General features: G+C 43.0%; 1 protein-coding gene across 5 annotated transcripts in view; it reads right to left on the bottom strand.

Annotated features, from left to right (window-relative positions):
• The window catches only part of NRF1 (nuclear respiratory factor 1), a 137,130-nt gene that overhangs the window by 19,247 nt on the left and 101,500 nt on the right, over positions 1–16,383 (bottom strand). For 4 of the 5 annotated variants that reach the window (XM_035021092.1, XM_035021093.1, XM_035021091.1 and 1 more), the window contains one exon: positions 11,134–11,258. In XM_035021092.1, coding sequence (XP_034876983.1) covers positions 11,134–11,258 — 125 coding nt within the window. Of the gene's footprint in view, positions 1–4,474; positions 4,892–11,133; positions 11,259–16,383 lie in introns of those variants that run through there. The other variant, XM_035021094.1, reaches the window with a different exon arrangement.

Below are 16,383 nucleotides of genomic sequence, written 5' to 3'. Positions count from 1 at the left end.
CCAGCTGTTTACTGGTTGCGGATTACTGCAGTCACATGGTAGTGGGTTTTTTTTTTTTTTTTTTTTTTTAAGGAAAGCCATTCTGTCTATGAGCTGAGAAGGTCACTGGGAGGCAAGGCTCATGAAGTATTACTGTTGTCCTTCTCTGTGCAGAGGGGGCACAACTTGCCAGAAGAGCACAGTATTTTTGCTATAGCCTTCAGGTCAATGCTATGCAATATAACTTTCTGCAATGATGAAAATGTTCTGTATCTGTGCAGTTCATGAGAGTAGCTACTAGCTACATGTGGCTATTTACATTTAAAATTTTTTTTTAAGATTTATTTATTTATTTACTTGAGAGAGAGTGAGCACAAGCAGGGCGAGGGGCAGAGGAAGAAGCAGGCTCCCCGCTGAGCAAGGAGCCCGACGCGGAGCTCGATCCCAGGACCCTGGGATCATGACCTGAGTAGAAGGCAGACGCTTAACCGACTGAGCCACCCAGGCGCCCCCATCTGATTCCTTCTAAGAAGTGATCTTTTCAGGTCTGCGAGTATGCTCTACCTCCCCCTCCATTTAAAAAAGACCCATGATTCCAGGGGCACCTGGCTGGCTCAGTCAGCCGAGGATGTGACTCTTGATCTTGAGGTCGTGTGTCCCAGACCCACGCTGGGTGTAGAGATTGCTTAAAAATAAAATCTTAAAAAAATGAAAATAAAAAAGACCTATGATTCTAAAGGGAAAAGAGCTGTACGACAGATGAATCTTCATTTGCTTTTGACAGAATAGGCAACACCTCGGCTTGGTCTGACTGACACGATCCTAGGAGCTAAGCTTCCCGTTAGGTCTCCCTGTCAGTGGAAAAGAGGGTCATTTACTCGAAGGGAGGGTAGCCTACGGGTCCACAGAGTGCTGCTCTTTGGGGACTTTCAGGCTGGGAGGCTTCCGGCCTAGAACTCCTAGCTCACATAAAACTGCTCAGGGGCTGCCTGCTTCAGGTCCAGGGAGTACTGAACTCGCCGTCTTTGGATTAAAGGGACAAATGATTTAATTGCAAAGAACAGCTCGTGTCGCACTTTATGGTGACTGAAAATGTACCTTTACAATAAAACTTAATTTAATACATTTGTTTAAACTTTAATTAAAATAGTGAGGGAAAAAGTGATTTAGTGCATACTAGAAGAGCATACCAGCACTTTATTTTTTAAAGATTTTATTTGAGAGAGAGAGAGCAGGAGCAGGGGAGGGGCAGAGGGAGACACAGACTCCCCGCTAAGCAGGGAACCCGACGCCGGGCTCGATCCCAGGACCCCAAGATCATGACCTGAGCCGAAGGCAGCCGCTTAACCGACTGAGCCCCCCAGGCGCCCCTACCAGCACCTTTTTGGAGGAGCAACACTGACATGTTTCCTAAATTAAATTAATACTGACATCTCCCCTGACTCTTTTGGGAACACGTCCATATACTAATGTGTCCAGAGAATGAGGAGCACAGAAAAAGGCAGAACGAGAGATGTATTTTATAGTTTATCATGATGAGCACTGGCACTTTATCTCTTATTTTTAAAGAAGAGCTGGATCAGAAGGACCTCTAGTGAGTAATAATGGATGATGGTGGTGGTGAGAATAAGGACAAAAGTGAAAAAAGTGCCCCTTTGTGATGGAGATTGAAATCCAATGCAGCTGTAGATCTGAAGAGAGATTACGCCCTTAGGAGTAACCGAGAGCCCTATCAACTTTGGCAAACTAGGCGCTGGGAGCCAGCAGCCTTCGCCCCAGGACAGTGATATAACCGAGTCCAGGAGCCCTTAACCAGTCCCCTTCAATCGAAGTTCCTTCAGTTTCCTTCCCTCAAGGCTATACAGAAAGAGCTTCTGATGTCCCATTTTTGCAGCATTTACTTCTGGAGCATAAATCCTTCAACTGCATAAGGTAAGCATATGGATCAGTCCTGAAGTCGGGGAAGCACGAGAGTACTCGGCAAGAGTACTCATGCGACTGAACATATTCTGGGGAATGATGAAATTCGGGGAGATGAAATTGATGTGGACAGCTCATAACTGTTTTATGTTTACAGTGCATCTATGTGCCAAGCACTATGCTAAGCACTCTACAGGAATCACTCTGTTTAATGCTCCCATCAACCTCACGAGCATGGAACAACCATTAGCCTAATTTTATAGTTAAGGCTTAGAGAGGTTAATTCGCTTGCTCAAGATCACAGAGCTCGGTAATGCAGCTTTTAGAGTAAGCAGCTAGGCCAGCAGACCCTCCCATCTCCCTTGCCCCTCTTACTCTCAGCACTAGACCAGATATCCACAAAGTTAAATGACCCCAACCACCACTTCTATAGCAGAGGCTCTTAATCCTTTGGTGGGTGGAGGGGCAAGGCGTGAGAGGTGGGGGGAGGGGTTCTCTAATCTATTTGCACATCTGATCAAAGCTATGGATCCCAGATAAGTACAAAAAATTTATACAGAATTTCTCAGGGTCCAAGCCCCCAGGTTAAGGGTGCCCTAATGTCCTTATAATACATATAAAGTAGGTTTCCACAGAGAATTAAAGCACACACATGCTGCCTCCTTCAGATCCAGCGGCGCTTACCTCTTTATAATCAGTACAGAACAGACCCTTCTGCCGTCCTTTCTCACTTGGGAGGCCTTGCGGAATAGGAATGTGTGTTCCAATCTCTCATGCAAAAACCCCACCCAGGAATCCTGCTCTCTTATCTGAACTTCATGTTTCTGTCCTCATCTATCCACTCTTTTATCCCTCTTGCTAAAAAGATCAAATTTTTAAAAAAACGTATTCCAGTGAGCATAACTGAGGTTAAACTGGAGAAACATACATATTTTTAAAAGTTCTTCTTTCTTTTTAAGATTTTATTTATTTATTTATTTGAGAGAGAGAGAGAGATAGAGATGGCGCGAGAGAGCACAAGTGGGGAGGAAAGGGAGAAGCAGGCTTCCAGCTAAGCAGGGAGCCCGATGTGGGACTTGATCCCAGGACCCTGGGATCACGACCTGAGCTGAAGGCAGATGCGTAACCGACTGAGCCCCCCAGGCACACCTTAAAAGTTTTTAGTAGGGTCAAAAAAAAGTAGCCAGGTGGAAAGGTGAAGACAGGTTCAGTGTGAAGAAAAGAAGACAGAATTTTTTTTTCCTAAAGGAATTAAAAATTGATTTCCCTTGATTTGGCAGTTGAAATGGGTAGTAAAATGCACACTAGTTTTACAGTGCAGGAAGACTGAGTGGGGTCTTTTATCATTTAGTTAGAGGAAATTTATGTTGATGAGTCTTAAGGGGGACCCTCAGGCAGCAGGGCTGTTGCCAGAGCCAGGTCAGAACTAAGAGGGACATAGTGCACGGCAGAGAAATGAGAAGGCCTGCTCTTTCTGTAAGTATAATGTTTATACCTTGTAATCAGCTTTAATTTTTAAACAAACCCAGCCCTCTAGTCCACGTGTCTCCATTCAGGGCTGGCCCCAGGTCTCAGCCACGACAGCACAGGTAATGGATGGTCTCTGGGTGTCTGAACGGTAGAGAAAGATGCATTTTCCAAACTCTCTGGCATGACCCAATCAAGGGCTGGAGGCAGAGCCAAAGGGAAGGCACAGTGAGGAGCAGGGGAAACAAATTAGCCACCAACTAGCTCCAGGCAGAAATGTACATTCCCCAGAGCCCTCTCTACCACCTCGGTCCCTACCTTCCTAGCGGCAGGTGGGAATGCTGAAAGAGCTCTGGCATCAATTGAATGGTGGCAGGAGGGCTTGGACAGAAGCTTCTAGGCGGTGGGGAAACAACTCATAAGCTGGGTTCACTTCCTTGGGAACATCATCTACTCCCCGCCCCCAAACAATGTCCCTCATTCTAAACAACACCCACCCACCCCCAATCAAATGAAAATAAGACATGTTCACTAATTGCAAAGTGATCTGCTCATAAAAATACTAGTGTGATAGCTGACCATTGAATGCTTCTACAATTTCTGCCACTGGAGAACCACAGACTTACGGGCTCTCCTCGGCTAGCAAAGGGAAGTGCCTGTGCACTCACACAGGCAGAGGGCAGGGCTGCTGGATGGGGGGCACTTGGCATCAGAAATCACCACAGGTTCCCTACGGCCACTGGGGACAGCTGGGGCAGATGGGCACTGCGGCTAAGCTAGACAAAGGCAAGTGGCTTCTAGCAGGGATGGGGAGAAACGCCTGACATTCCCGAACTTATTTGTTCAACACTGGGAGACAGTCATCACTCTGTATTTGTGGGGTCACGTTGAAGGGAGGCAGCATAGCTGAGTGGCATGGAGGCAAACTGCCTGAATCCAAATTCCACTTCCGCCACACTCTGTGTGAACCTGGCCAAGTTACTGAAACTTTCTGGGTCTCACTTTCCCCATACGTTAAATGGGCATAATAGTGTTTATCTCATAGGATTATTCTGAGTTATTTAAATAAGTTCATGCACGTACAACACTTAGAGGGCTTGCACACAGCAAGCATTATATAAATGTTTATTAAATAAATAAAACTGATAAGACAATGGAATTCAGAGACAGTGCAAGGTCAATAGTGGGAAAGAATGCAGATTCCTAGCTTGGAGTACTCCCTCAGGGGAGTGTGCCCCACCCTCATTTTAGTACAAAAAATGAAATTGAAGAAGTTGGGGGAAAAAAGGGAAATTAAAATTTCAAAGTGTAAGAACTGAGCCTCCACAGAATTCTGCATAAACAGAATGGACAGCCACGATTTCTTAATCTAGAAAGACGCACCTGGTTTGGTCTAACTACAGGGACAGTGTCCCCTCCAGCAACAATTAGTGTCTCATTCAGCTCACTGGGGTAGTATTAAGAGCACTTGCTTCCCACTCCTGGTCCATCTCTGTGATAATGAGTACTCCCCACTTCCCCTGCCCTAGGGAAAGATGGGGCAGAAGGAGAGGAGAACACTTAAATTAGTTAAATTAAAATAAGACTTTAACACTATATTAATTACACTGGAAGTAAAATTAAGAATAAAAAAAGGCTTAATTCTTCTGGATGAACTTTATTTATTTATTTACTTTTTTTTTTTTTTCTGGATTAACTTTAAAATTTCTGTAAAGGTCACTCCCCCCACAAACCTTTTTGGAATTTTGATTGAATTTTTTCCAAATTTGGAGATAGGCCTTTTACTAACTGCTAATAATAACACCACAATAATAAAATATTACAGTATAAAGAAAAAACAAATAGATGAATGGAAATAGAAGATCCATACAAAAGACCCTACACAGTCTATTTAAGAATTCTGCATAAAAATACCAAAAACATTTTTCACAGAACTAGAACAAATAATCCTAAAATTTGTATTGGAACCACAAAAGACCCCATATAGCCAAAACAGTCTTGAAAGAGAAAAACAAAGCTGGAGGTATCCCAATTCCAGATTTCAAGTTACACTACAAAGCTATAGTAATCAAAACAATATGGTACTGGCACAAAAATAGACACAAAGATCAGTGGAACAGGATAGAAAGCCCAGAAACAAACCCACGATTATATAGTCAATTAATTTCCAACAAAAGCAAGACTATACAATGGTCAAGACACAGTGTCTTCAACAAATGGTGTTGGGAAAACTCTACAGCTACACGCCGAAAAAAAAAAAAGAAAAGAAAAAGAAACAGGACCACTTTCTTACACCAAACACAAAAATAAACTCAAAATGAATTAAAGACCTACATGTGAGACCTGAAACCATAAAAATCCTAGAAGAGAGCACAGGCAGTAATTTCCCTGGCATCAGCCGTAGCAACATTTTTTCAGATATGTCTCCTGAGACAAGGGAAACAAAAGCAAAAATAAACTATTGGAACTACATCAAAATAAAAAGCTTCTGCACAGGGAAGGAAGCAATCAACAAAACTAAAAGACAACCTACTGAATGGGAGAAAATATTTGCAAATGACATATCTGATAAAGGGTTAGTATCCAAAATATATAAAAAACTTATAAAACTGAACACCCTAAAAACAAATAATCCAGTTAAAAAATGGGCAGAAGACCTGAACCGACATTTCTCCGAAGATATCCAGATGGCTAACAGACATAGGAAAAGATGCTCAACATCACTCACCACCAGGGAAATGCAAATCAAAACTACAATGAGATATCACCTTACACTGGTCAGAATGGCTAAAATAAAAAACACAATAAACAACAAATGTTGGCGAGGACATGGAGAAAAAGGAACCCGACTGTTTGTGGGAATGCAAACGGGTGCAGCCACTGTGGAAAACAGTATGGAGATTCCTCAAAAAGCTAAAAATAGGACTACCCCATGATCCAGTAATTGCACTACTGGTTATCTACCCAAAAAATACAAAAATACTAATTCAAAGGGATACATGCACCCTGATGTTTATAGCAGCATTATTTACAATAGCCAAATTATGGAAACAGCCCAAGTATCCATCCATAGATGAATGGATAATACACAGTGGAGTATTATTCAGCCATAGAAAAGAATGAAATCTTGCCATTTGCAACAACATGGATAGAGCTAGAGAGTATAATGCTAAGTGAAATAAGTCAGAAAGACAAATAATACCATGATTTCACTCATATGTAAATTTAAGAAACAAAAGAAGTGAATAAAGGGAAATACAGGCAGGATGCCTGGCTGGCTCAGTTGGTAGAGTTTGTGACTCCTGATCTCAGGGTTGTGAGTTTGAGCCCCATGTTAGGTGTGGAGCATAAAGAAAAAACTAATAAAATAAAAAAATAAAGCAGGAGTAGGGGGAGAGAGAAATCAAGAAACAGACTCTTAACTATGAAGAGCAAACTGATGTTTACCAGAGGTGGGGTGGGTGGGGGGATGGTGAAATAGGTGAAGGGGATTAAGAGTACACTTATCATGATGGGCACCGAGTAATGCACAGAATTGTTGAATCACTGTATTGTACACCTGAGACTAATAGAACACTGTATGTTAACTATACTGGAATTAAAATAAAAAACTAAAAAATGAAAGAATTCTGCATATGATAAAAATGACATTTCAAATCAGTTTAGAAAGGATGGATTTCAACCTTTTTATGGAATAAATGGTACTAGAACAGATTATGTAGGGAAAAAAATCAATTCAGATTCCTACCTAATGTCATATTCCAAAATAAATTCCAGATATTTTACAGTATTTATTTTTTTTAACTTTTTAAAAAGATTTTATTTATTTGTCGGAGAGGGAGAGAAAGAGCATAAGCAGGGAGAGTGGCAGGCAGAGGGAGAAGCAGGCTCCCTGGTAAGCAAGGAGCCCGATGCAGGACTTAATCCCAGGACCCCGGGAGCATGACCTGAGCCGAAGGCAGACGCTTAATGACTGAGCCACCCAGGCGCCCCTCTTTTACATAAAGTATTTAAAATAAAAAATGGGACCACAGAAGAATTGTTATATATTTATCTGATTTGGGGCCTATGTAAATGTAAAGGCAAAAGACAAATAATTATGGAAATAAAAATGAAAGTAACAAGTAAAATAAAAATAAGCTGAAAAACCCCCTATTTGCAACATATACAATTAAAGGGGCTATATATTTAAAATAGGATACTTTCTTAGCAGCTCTGGTAAGAGGCTTAATGGGACAAGAGTTGAAGCACATGATTCCCATTATCTTTACTGATTAACTACGAACTATCTGTTTAGTCCCTCCCCACCCCCATCTAGCTTTTAGGAATAAAAGACAGCTGCATGAATATGCAATAAGATCTCAGACATAAGAGCACCTTGGAAGAGGTGGCCGAGGGTCAATATAGTTCCTACTTTTAAGTATTTTTGCTGAATTAGGAAGGAAGAAAAAAGATGTGTAGATCTGGTTGCCCAACGATGGCTAACCATGGGTGGCGAGGTCAGGTGAGAGGTGACTGTGGGTCACAGAGACCCTCAACCCCTGTGTGGGCCTGCCTCACAGACTACACAACCTTTTTTTTTTTTTTTTAAAGATTTTATTTACTTATTTGAGAGAGAGAATGAGACAGAGAGAGAGCATGAGAGGGGGGAGGGTCAGAGGGAGAAGCAGACTCCCTGCCGAGCAGGGAGCCCGATGCGGGACTTGATCCTGGGAGTCCAGGATCATGACCTGAGCCGAAGGCAGTCGCTTAACCAACTGAGCCACCCAGGCGCCCCAGACTACACAACCTTTTATATTAAGGTGTTGGGGGGTGGGGAGGCAAGGAACGACTGTGAGAAAAAGAAAAGAAAAGAAAGGAACAGACAAGAAAAGATGTAAAGGAAGGCACTCATGGAGAGGCCTTCCCTAGTCTTAGGCAATTCTACCTGCACTTCAATAAAAAGAAAGGCACCTGTGAAAACTTTCAATTGAACCAAACCATGAAATTCCATCCTAAGAGACCAAAGACCTATTTAGCGCTATCAAAAAAGAGAGAGCATACATGAAATAAAGTAATGCCAGTGCTTGAGGAGTCCCCTTAGTGTTGGGGTGGGGCAGAGTCCAGACAAAAGGAGACATCTTCCGGGTGTAACGTCTCTGTCCAATCTGCCTTGGTGACCCAGAAATGAAACTTCTGGCGTGTATGCATGGGTTGTTATCTTTCACTTGAAAACCACTGTCCTACAGGACACTGCTTCATATCCTTGCTGCCCAGACATCTCTCACCCACTACCGTACTCTATCAAGCAACACACACAAAGGTTCTCCATCCCAGAAGACGCAGAAACTCCCTCTGCTTCAGGCCTAAACAATATCCAGACTGCTCTTAGAAGAGCTGTCTGCTAGCAGGATTTTTATTTAAACCATACTCTGGAATCTGGGGTGCATTTCTTTTCCCCCAGTAGTGGCATTTCCAAATAGCACCTTGTTCCTCTACCATCTGGTTCTTCCTGATAATACTCTTCCTGATAATCAACTTGGTCTACTGGCAGACACCATAAGGTTATCATCACAGAAGTGACAAACTTTGGCAACAGGGCACAATCTGAAAGAATGATGAAAAGAGAATTCCCCGAAAGTCTACCCAGATACCAAATCAGCTATTTACATGGGAGAGATCCGGTTCCAGCCCCACAGTAAACTCTATAGCACTCTGGGTAAAATGTCAGAAGACAGAAGGAGCATCAGAATTATTTGGATCATATCCAGTATTAGATTCACTCTCTGGATTCCCAAGGGAGAGATGAAATGATTGGCCTTCCCCTGAAATTGCTGGTGTAAGGCGCAACTCAACGGCCTGGTGTGAATCAGAAACGCTGCGCTGAGAAAGTGCTAACTCCAACTCCCATGTCTTAGTTCGGCACATGTTGGCAGTCACGCACTGGGGACGGCCTTCTTTGGGAACCACTGGCTTTTAGGATGTAGACCAGAATTTTCCCTTACTGCCAACACAATCAACTACATGAAATCAACACAACTGATTCACACACACCAAGGCTACTGAAAAGAGGCAGTTTCCAGGAATCAATAGTAGTGGGTGTGGTTCAGCTTTACTGTATGGCTGAATGGGTCCACTTGGCCAGAGATCCCCAGGGTCCTTATACTTACCTATAAATTCATGTGAGAAGGTGAGGCTGAGGAGGAGCCAGAACTCTAAAGCTGTCTATTCTCCTAGCCCTGACAGATCAAGACCATTAGAAGGGATAACAGTCTCCTAGTCTCCTATTAAACCCAGGCAGAGGAGTATCTGGAGCATTCCACAGGGAGTAACAGCAATCTGCACTTCAGAAGAATGTCGCAGAGCCAGATATCCTATCTGTTCAAGGTAGATTAGGACTCAGAAGAGGAACAGCATAAAGTAAGAAAGTAAGGGTAGGATTCTAGCTAAAGGGGGAGGTTTTCCTTAAATCTACCTATGATCCATTTCATCCCGAACACACATGGCTTTAACCTGCAGTGTTCTGGCTAAGATCAAGTCTATCTCTGTTAGGGTTAGTTCATGGAAGCCCCTAACCCTACAGAAAAAGCAGGCTGTGGTTGTAGTATTTGATTTTGTTGTTTGTTTGTTTTTTAAGAAAATGATTCTCAGGGGCTCTTTATATTGCCTGTGTTATTCGCTGGGTGACAGACACAAGTACTTTCCTCTTCTCACTTCCAAAGGAGGACACACAGCTTTGGGTCTTTCTTCAAAGACTTTTCTAGGTACCTTTGTTCACTTATAACAACGGGTCTATCCTTTAAAAAGTGTCAGGAACTTCTGTCTCAGACACTGATGTCATTAAGGAACTTTCTGTCTAAATAAGACTATGTTATTATTTATCCTCTTTTCAAGACTAAAAAGAAATCTCCAAAAACCATGGAGTACTTAACTTGTCCTACTTAACCTAATTATATATATATATATATATATATATTTTTTTTTTTTAAGTTTAATAAACAATCACAGAGTGTCACAGAATGGGGCTGGTCCTTCTCTTTGACCCAGACTTTTGAGGCACTTCCCTGGGCAGCCCAAGTCTTGGTAACTGACTTCCAGAGCCTGCTGAAGTGGATCCAAAGAGCTGGGCTGGAGTTGTAAATTTTTGCCACCATATTTCTATGAACTTTATCCCTTTTGTTTATTCAGGAAATCACCAATATCCAGGAAGTCAAAGAGATGGGAAAGAAGGGCAGGGTGGTGGCGTGTTATTGGCTAAATCCAGAGGTCCCCGGTGAGGCCACATTTAACAGAAGGCAGACTCACGGCACCAACCAGAAAAGCGCCTTCATCACAGCTCACTGACTGACCCTGTGTGAGATGCTGGTGCCTTTCTTAAGATAGCACATTCTAACTTACAATGTACCTGCCCATGGGAGGGTCTCTGCTACAGCAAATGACATTGATCTACCCCATGGGAGAGTAAAGGACAAAATGTGCCCCACAGCAAATTTTAAAGTACCTCTCAGTCTCAGTCCTATCACAGCAAAATACTTTTCAAATAAGCAATTCAGTTAGATAGCCATTATCATGGCATTCCCCCCACACCGCCCCGCCGAAAACCCCAAGTCTCCTACTAGTGAAAGGAATCAGAGGCTCCTAGAATTTCACTCGGCATCAATTGCCTATCAATAAAGAAAAACTCAAATCAAAGCTCAACCTCTTTCTGAAGGGTCTGCTGTCAGTCATGTCATGAAGGTTTAACTGGAAACAGGGAAGATAGTCAATAAAATATTTATGCTCTCTTACCATTAGCATCTTGGACTCCAGTAAGTGCTCCAACAGCTGCTGCGGTTTCCCCGGACAGTACGATCTGTCCCCCCCCTTGCAAGGTGGCCTCGGCCAGTGTGGCGACAGCATGGGCGGCGGCTTCACTGTGGGCACAGGAACAGCAGAGAGGGGGATGTGTAAGTTGAATAAAGGTACAGCACTGCAGCAAGACAAACCATCTTCCCAACCCTTCCTTGGATCTCTCGACCGACTCCATGGGTGTGAGCCTACCAGTGAATGCAGGAGTCCAGTGCTGCTGGACAGAGCCAGAGGAATTTTTAAATGATAACAGTAAATAGCTAGAGAACCCCCGAGTCTTACAGATTTATTTTTTTATTTTTTAGAAGATTTTATTTATTTATTTGACAGAGAGAGACACAGCGAGAGAGGGAACACAAGCAGGGGGAGTGGGAGAGGGAGAAGCAGGCCTCCCGCAGAGCGAGGAGCCCAATGGCGGGGCTCGATCCCAGGACTCTGGGATCATGACCCGAGCCAAAGGCAGACGCTTAATGACTGAGCCACCCAGGTGCCCCCTCAAACACCCTTTCTTAGACTTAAAGAAAATCTCACATTAGCTTTATAAATCTGGCTATGGCTAAGACCCTAATATCCTGCAAAGTCTAGCTCTTCTCTTTGCCTCAGGGTACATGTGGGCAGTGCTAAATTAAGGCTTGAAATTTTAAATGATCAGGTAAGCCCAAACTCCTAGCTTCTAGAAACACAATGAAACAAGAAATCTCCCTTCACTGCAAACACTTTGTAAAATAGAAAGATACTAACCATCTGTTTATAGTGAGCACCATTCTAGCAATTTGTATCCTATTTTTCTTTTTCTTGATATGCTTTTCCCAAATGCACAAATACCCATTTTTATTGATTCTATGATGCTACAAACCAGAAAATGCACCATTATTTTATGTGCCAGCAAGAAAGAAAATATGCCTGATAACTGTAGTCTTGTAGTATCCAAATTTCAGAGATGTTAAAATGTGAAAGCAGCAGAAATTCAGCACCTCTCCTGGGAAAGTATCAGCTCCCACTTTGCACAGTTACTGAAGGAGTATCAAATGTGGGCATGGAGTAGAGGGGGTGGTGTCACCCAGTTCTGCAGAGATGGGCAAAGTCCTGGATTTGACACCGAAAAAGCCAGTTGATCCAGCTTTGCTTGAAGCTGCAGGCCCTAACTCTGGCCGGCACACCTTGTAGTCACGAGCTGTAGGTGGGATTGGGGGGGTGAGGGGCCGTGGACTGGTTGGGGTAGACATGTCCTTACTGTGGGCAAAGCAACATGTACCACACTCAATAGTGTCACTTTCACTTATGAAAGTCAGCAGAGGGCGCCTGGGTGGCTCAGTCGTTGAGCGTCTGCCTTCGGCTCAGGTCATGATCCCAGGGTCCTGGGATCGAGCCCCGCATTGGGCTCCCTGCTCGGTGGGAAGCCTGCTTCTCCCTCTCCCACTCCCCCTGCTTGTGTTCCTGCTCTCGCTGTGTCTCTCTCTGTCAAAAAAATAAATAAAATCTAAAAAAAAAAAAAGAAAGTCAGCAGACAAGTGAAGCAACTGACATAATCACTTCCCTGGGGGAATGTAAGAATTCTAGGAAGCAGGAGAAGAAACCCAATGGATAGAAAAGTCCCCTTAAATAGAAAATTCTCCCTTTCTTACTAATTTGATTTGTTTTTTAATTTTTATGTCTCTGTTCAAAAGTTATTTTTTTCTGATAATAAAACACACATAGCATACTTGTTAAGGTTTCATTAAATATAAAAGAAACTTTAAAAATATCATCGGAGATAAGTTATTTCCTTCTAATCTTAAATACAACAGCTAATAATTAGGATCATACTGCAGTTTTATAGCCTGCTTTTTTTCACCTAACATTGTATTTCTCCATGTAAATACCCTTTGACATTTATTCAAAATAATAAATGCAAAATTGCTGACACACACCCCTCTTTTTTTCCCTAGTCACTCATCTGTGGCAACTTTCAAGTTCCTGGCTTCCTTTGAGTTAGTTCAAGGTCATAATTACGTATTTCAAATTTGTTTGCTTCCTTCATAAATATTTGGGGGTGTAACTGAGGCTGAGCAAAAAGCTCAACAGTCCTAAAGTGCACATGCAGCCCATGTGAGAGCTAAGATCACCCTCCATGCTGAGACACACTTCTTGGTGATCCGATGCCCACAGTCAGTCATTGCACAGTATCTGTAACATTAATTTAGAACTGAAAGGGATCTCTGATCTGCAATTACTACTAAAGCTATTCTTTACATTTTACATGGTAGAGTTTAATTTTAAAGTCCTTCAAAAATCTTGATTAGAGATCATAAAATTATGGGGCGCCTGGGTGACTCAGTAGTTAAGCATTTGCCTTTAGCTCAGGTCATGATCCGAAGGGTCCTGGGATCGAGCCCCGCATTGGGCTCCCTGCTCAGCCAGGAGCCTGCTTCTCCCTCCCTCTCCTGCTCCCCCTGCTTGTGTTCCCTCTCTAGCTGTCTCTCTCTGTGAGTCAAATAAATAAATAAAATCTTTTAAAAATAATAAAAAGGGGCACCTGGGTGGCTCAGTTGGTTAAGCGACTGCCTTCGGCTCAGGTCATGATCCTGGAGTCCTGGGATCGAGTCCCGCATCGGGCTCCTTGCTCAGCAGAGAGTCTGCTTCTCCCTCTGACCCTCCCCCCTCTCATGCTCTCTTTCTCTATCTCATTCTCTCTCAAATAAATAAATAAAATCTTAAAAAAAAATAATAAAGAGATCATAAAAATAATGATTTCATGTCTAGATCTTTAATCTTTAATATATTTTTTTAAGTAACTGATGTTTCTTAGAAAATTTTAGAGTATCCAGCTGTCACGGATTCATGACAAAAATATTTCACACTCTGTCCTGAGACATCGCGGAGAGCTGAAAAGTCTATTCTTTGAGAAAAGCTTCAGCAGTGTGGTATTTTGAAGAAGGAAGCTGTAAATGAGAATTGTTTATACGGAAATATGATCTCTGTTTACAGGTTACCTCAGTGACTGCTCCATTCCCCATAGTTTTTGTCACAGTTTGTATACTCATATTTCTGTGACCATGAAAGGGGATGTCCTGCCAGTCTTGGAGACCCTGGACACGGGCTTGCAGTGTGGAGTTTTACGGGCGATGAAGGGAGGACAGCTACGCAGATGTGGAAGTGCACCTGTTCCCAATCACACCTATTTTACTACGTCTGAAGCTCTACATATTTGAAGTCATTTTCGTTAACACCTTTCTAAAATATGTTTGACAGAGGAAAGGATGTGAACCAGCAAGCCAGTGCAATCCGGGACCAGAGGTGTGAGGGGGATGACAAGCTTACAGGCTGGGGAGGTTGGTTATCTCATCCCTGCTCAGGGGCCAGAGGCATGGCAGTGATGGAGGGATCTTCCCCGTGGGGCATGACGTGGGGCATGATGACAGCGACCACTCTGGTGGCCAACAGGCCTTCATTTCCAAATCTACCCTAACCACTGACACTAGACCTCATGGGAGTAAGCAAACTAGACTTCGAGGAAAAGATGCCCTTTACTTACAAGGTGAAGCTACCGTTCACAAGTTTTTGACAAAAGTAAGTTTCTAGAGTTACCAATGCAAAGTTTTCATCAGCTTCTCATCTGCAAGTGGCCAGCCTTCATGGCTGCCCTCCATCTCCAGAGAGGGCTTCTAGTCTAGGTCGTCTATCCCATTTTACTAGACAAATAAGTACCAGTCTGTACATTGCAGCCATATTTTATTTTAATATCTCCAATTCTAAGTCAATAGTACTTTCATTAAAAAAAAACAGTAAATTTTTCTTTAAAAATAGGATTCACTTCTTTTTTATGCCAAGTGTCTTCATAACAAAAGAAGAGCACCTCTGAGTTCCTTGAGAAGCAGACTCAAAGCCTCTGCTTCCGCATAGCGCCGAGTCGCAGCACGAGAGACAGTAGATGCACAAGTAAAAATTGTCTCGGTGTCGACAACACAGTGTGAATTCCTACTAGGGCAAATGTAGACTCAGGCTATAAATACTTACCATGCATCTGTATATGCAAGGGCTGTGCTGACTTTAGGACAATTTTTTTTTAAGTAGGCTCCATGCCCAGTGTGGGGAGCCTGAAATTAAGAGTCGTGTGCTCTCCTGACTGAGCGAGCCAGGCACCCCAGGGCCGTAGTGACTTAAACTGACTTAAGAGGGAATATAATCTAGGATGGCTTAACCAACAAACTGAAACTTCAAATTAATTTTTGTATCGCAACAAGCAAATGATGATTTCACTTCCTTTCCCTCTGGTTGTTCAGCTGAATACTTTTGGTTTTTTGAGCTGTAATGTTCTGCACTTCATTTGTTCCTTTTGATTCTCTCCCCATCTCCTTCCTAAAAGTGCTGATTTATTATGTATTTTGAAAATAATTAAAATTAACTGTTTCCAGATTTTTCTTAATGACAATTTCTCCTTACCCTCTTTGGGTTTATAATGCCAGGGTGGGCTGAAGGCTGTTTGAGTCCAGGGCCCTTGTTCTGACTTGCTACACAAAACTCTCTTAACAGCGTGGTTGAAAAACAGGTCTGTCCTGCATCTGTCCTGACTGACCCCCCTTTCCCCTCCAGCAGATGAAGGAGCCCCTGTGCCTTCTTATTCCCCACCTGCCATATCATGCAGCTTGCCTCTCCTCACTCTGCACCCTCATCTGCTGTTTACAGCGCAGCAGTGGGGCAGGTGATTATTAAAGAACCATGCTTGTTCTATCTGCACCTGAAACAGGCTAGAAGGAAGCAGCTCTACGAAATCGCTTTGTTACCATGGAAACAAAGACCGGATTTCTCAGTGTAGTTTTCACTAAGATGACTTCCAGCAACACAATCTGCAGAGGCTGGGAGTATTGTCTAATTCCACAAAGAAGCAAACACCAGGGGTCTGCGTCTTAAGTCCAAACCTCCTGGCATTAGACAGTGGGTGCCCTCGCTTGGAATCAGAGAGCCCCTAGTAGCCCGGCTATAGTCTAGTCTTGGCTGCCGGGCTTGGTTTCTTCACCTCTAGCAGAGGCTGCAACACACCATCCCCCAACACTCATCAGGGCACTGAACTCTCTGATTGCAAAGAGATTTCAACATCTCTAGTCCTCCTCCATGCCATAGTGAACTGCATTCTCCTTCCTTTGGAGTAAACACTATAGCCACCTCAGCTGCATCGGAGTTTGTTAACAAGCCCTCAGGGGAAACCATTAC

The sequence above is a fragment of the Mirounga leonina genome, unplaced genomic scaffold (genome assembly GCF_011800145.1).
Source record: "Mirounga leonina isolate KUSES-001 unplaced genomic scaffold, KU_Mleo_1.0 Mir_174, whole genome shotgun sequence".
In the NCBI taxonomy this organism is placed as follows: domain Eukaryota; kingdom Metazoa; phylum Chordata; class Mammalia; order Carnivora; family Phocidae; genus Mirounga; species Mirounga leonina.
This window is presented reverse-complemented; position numbering and strand designations above follow the sequence as displayed.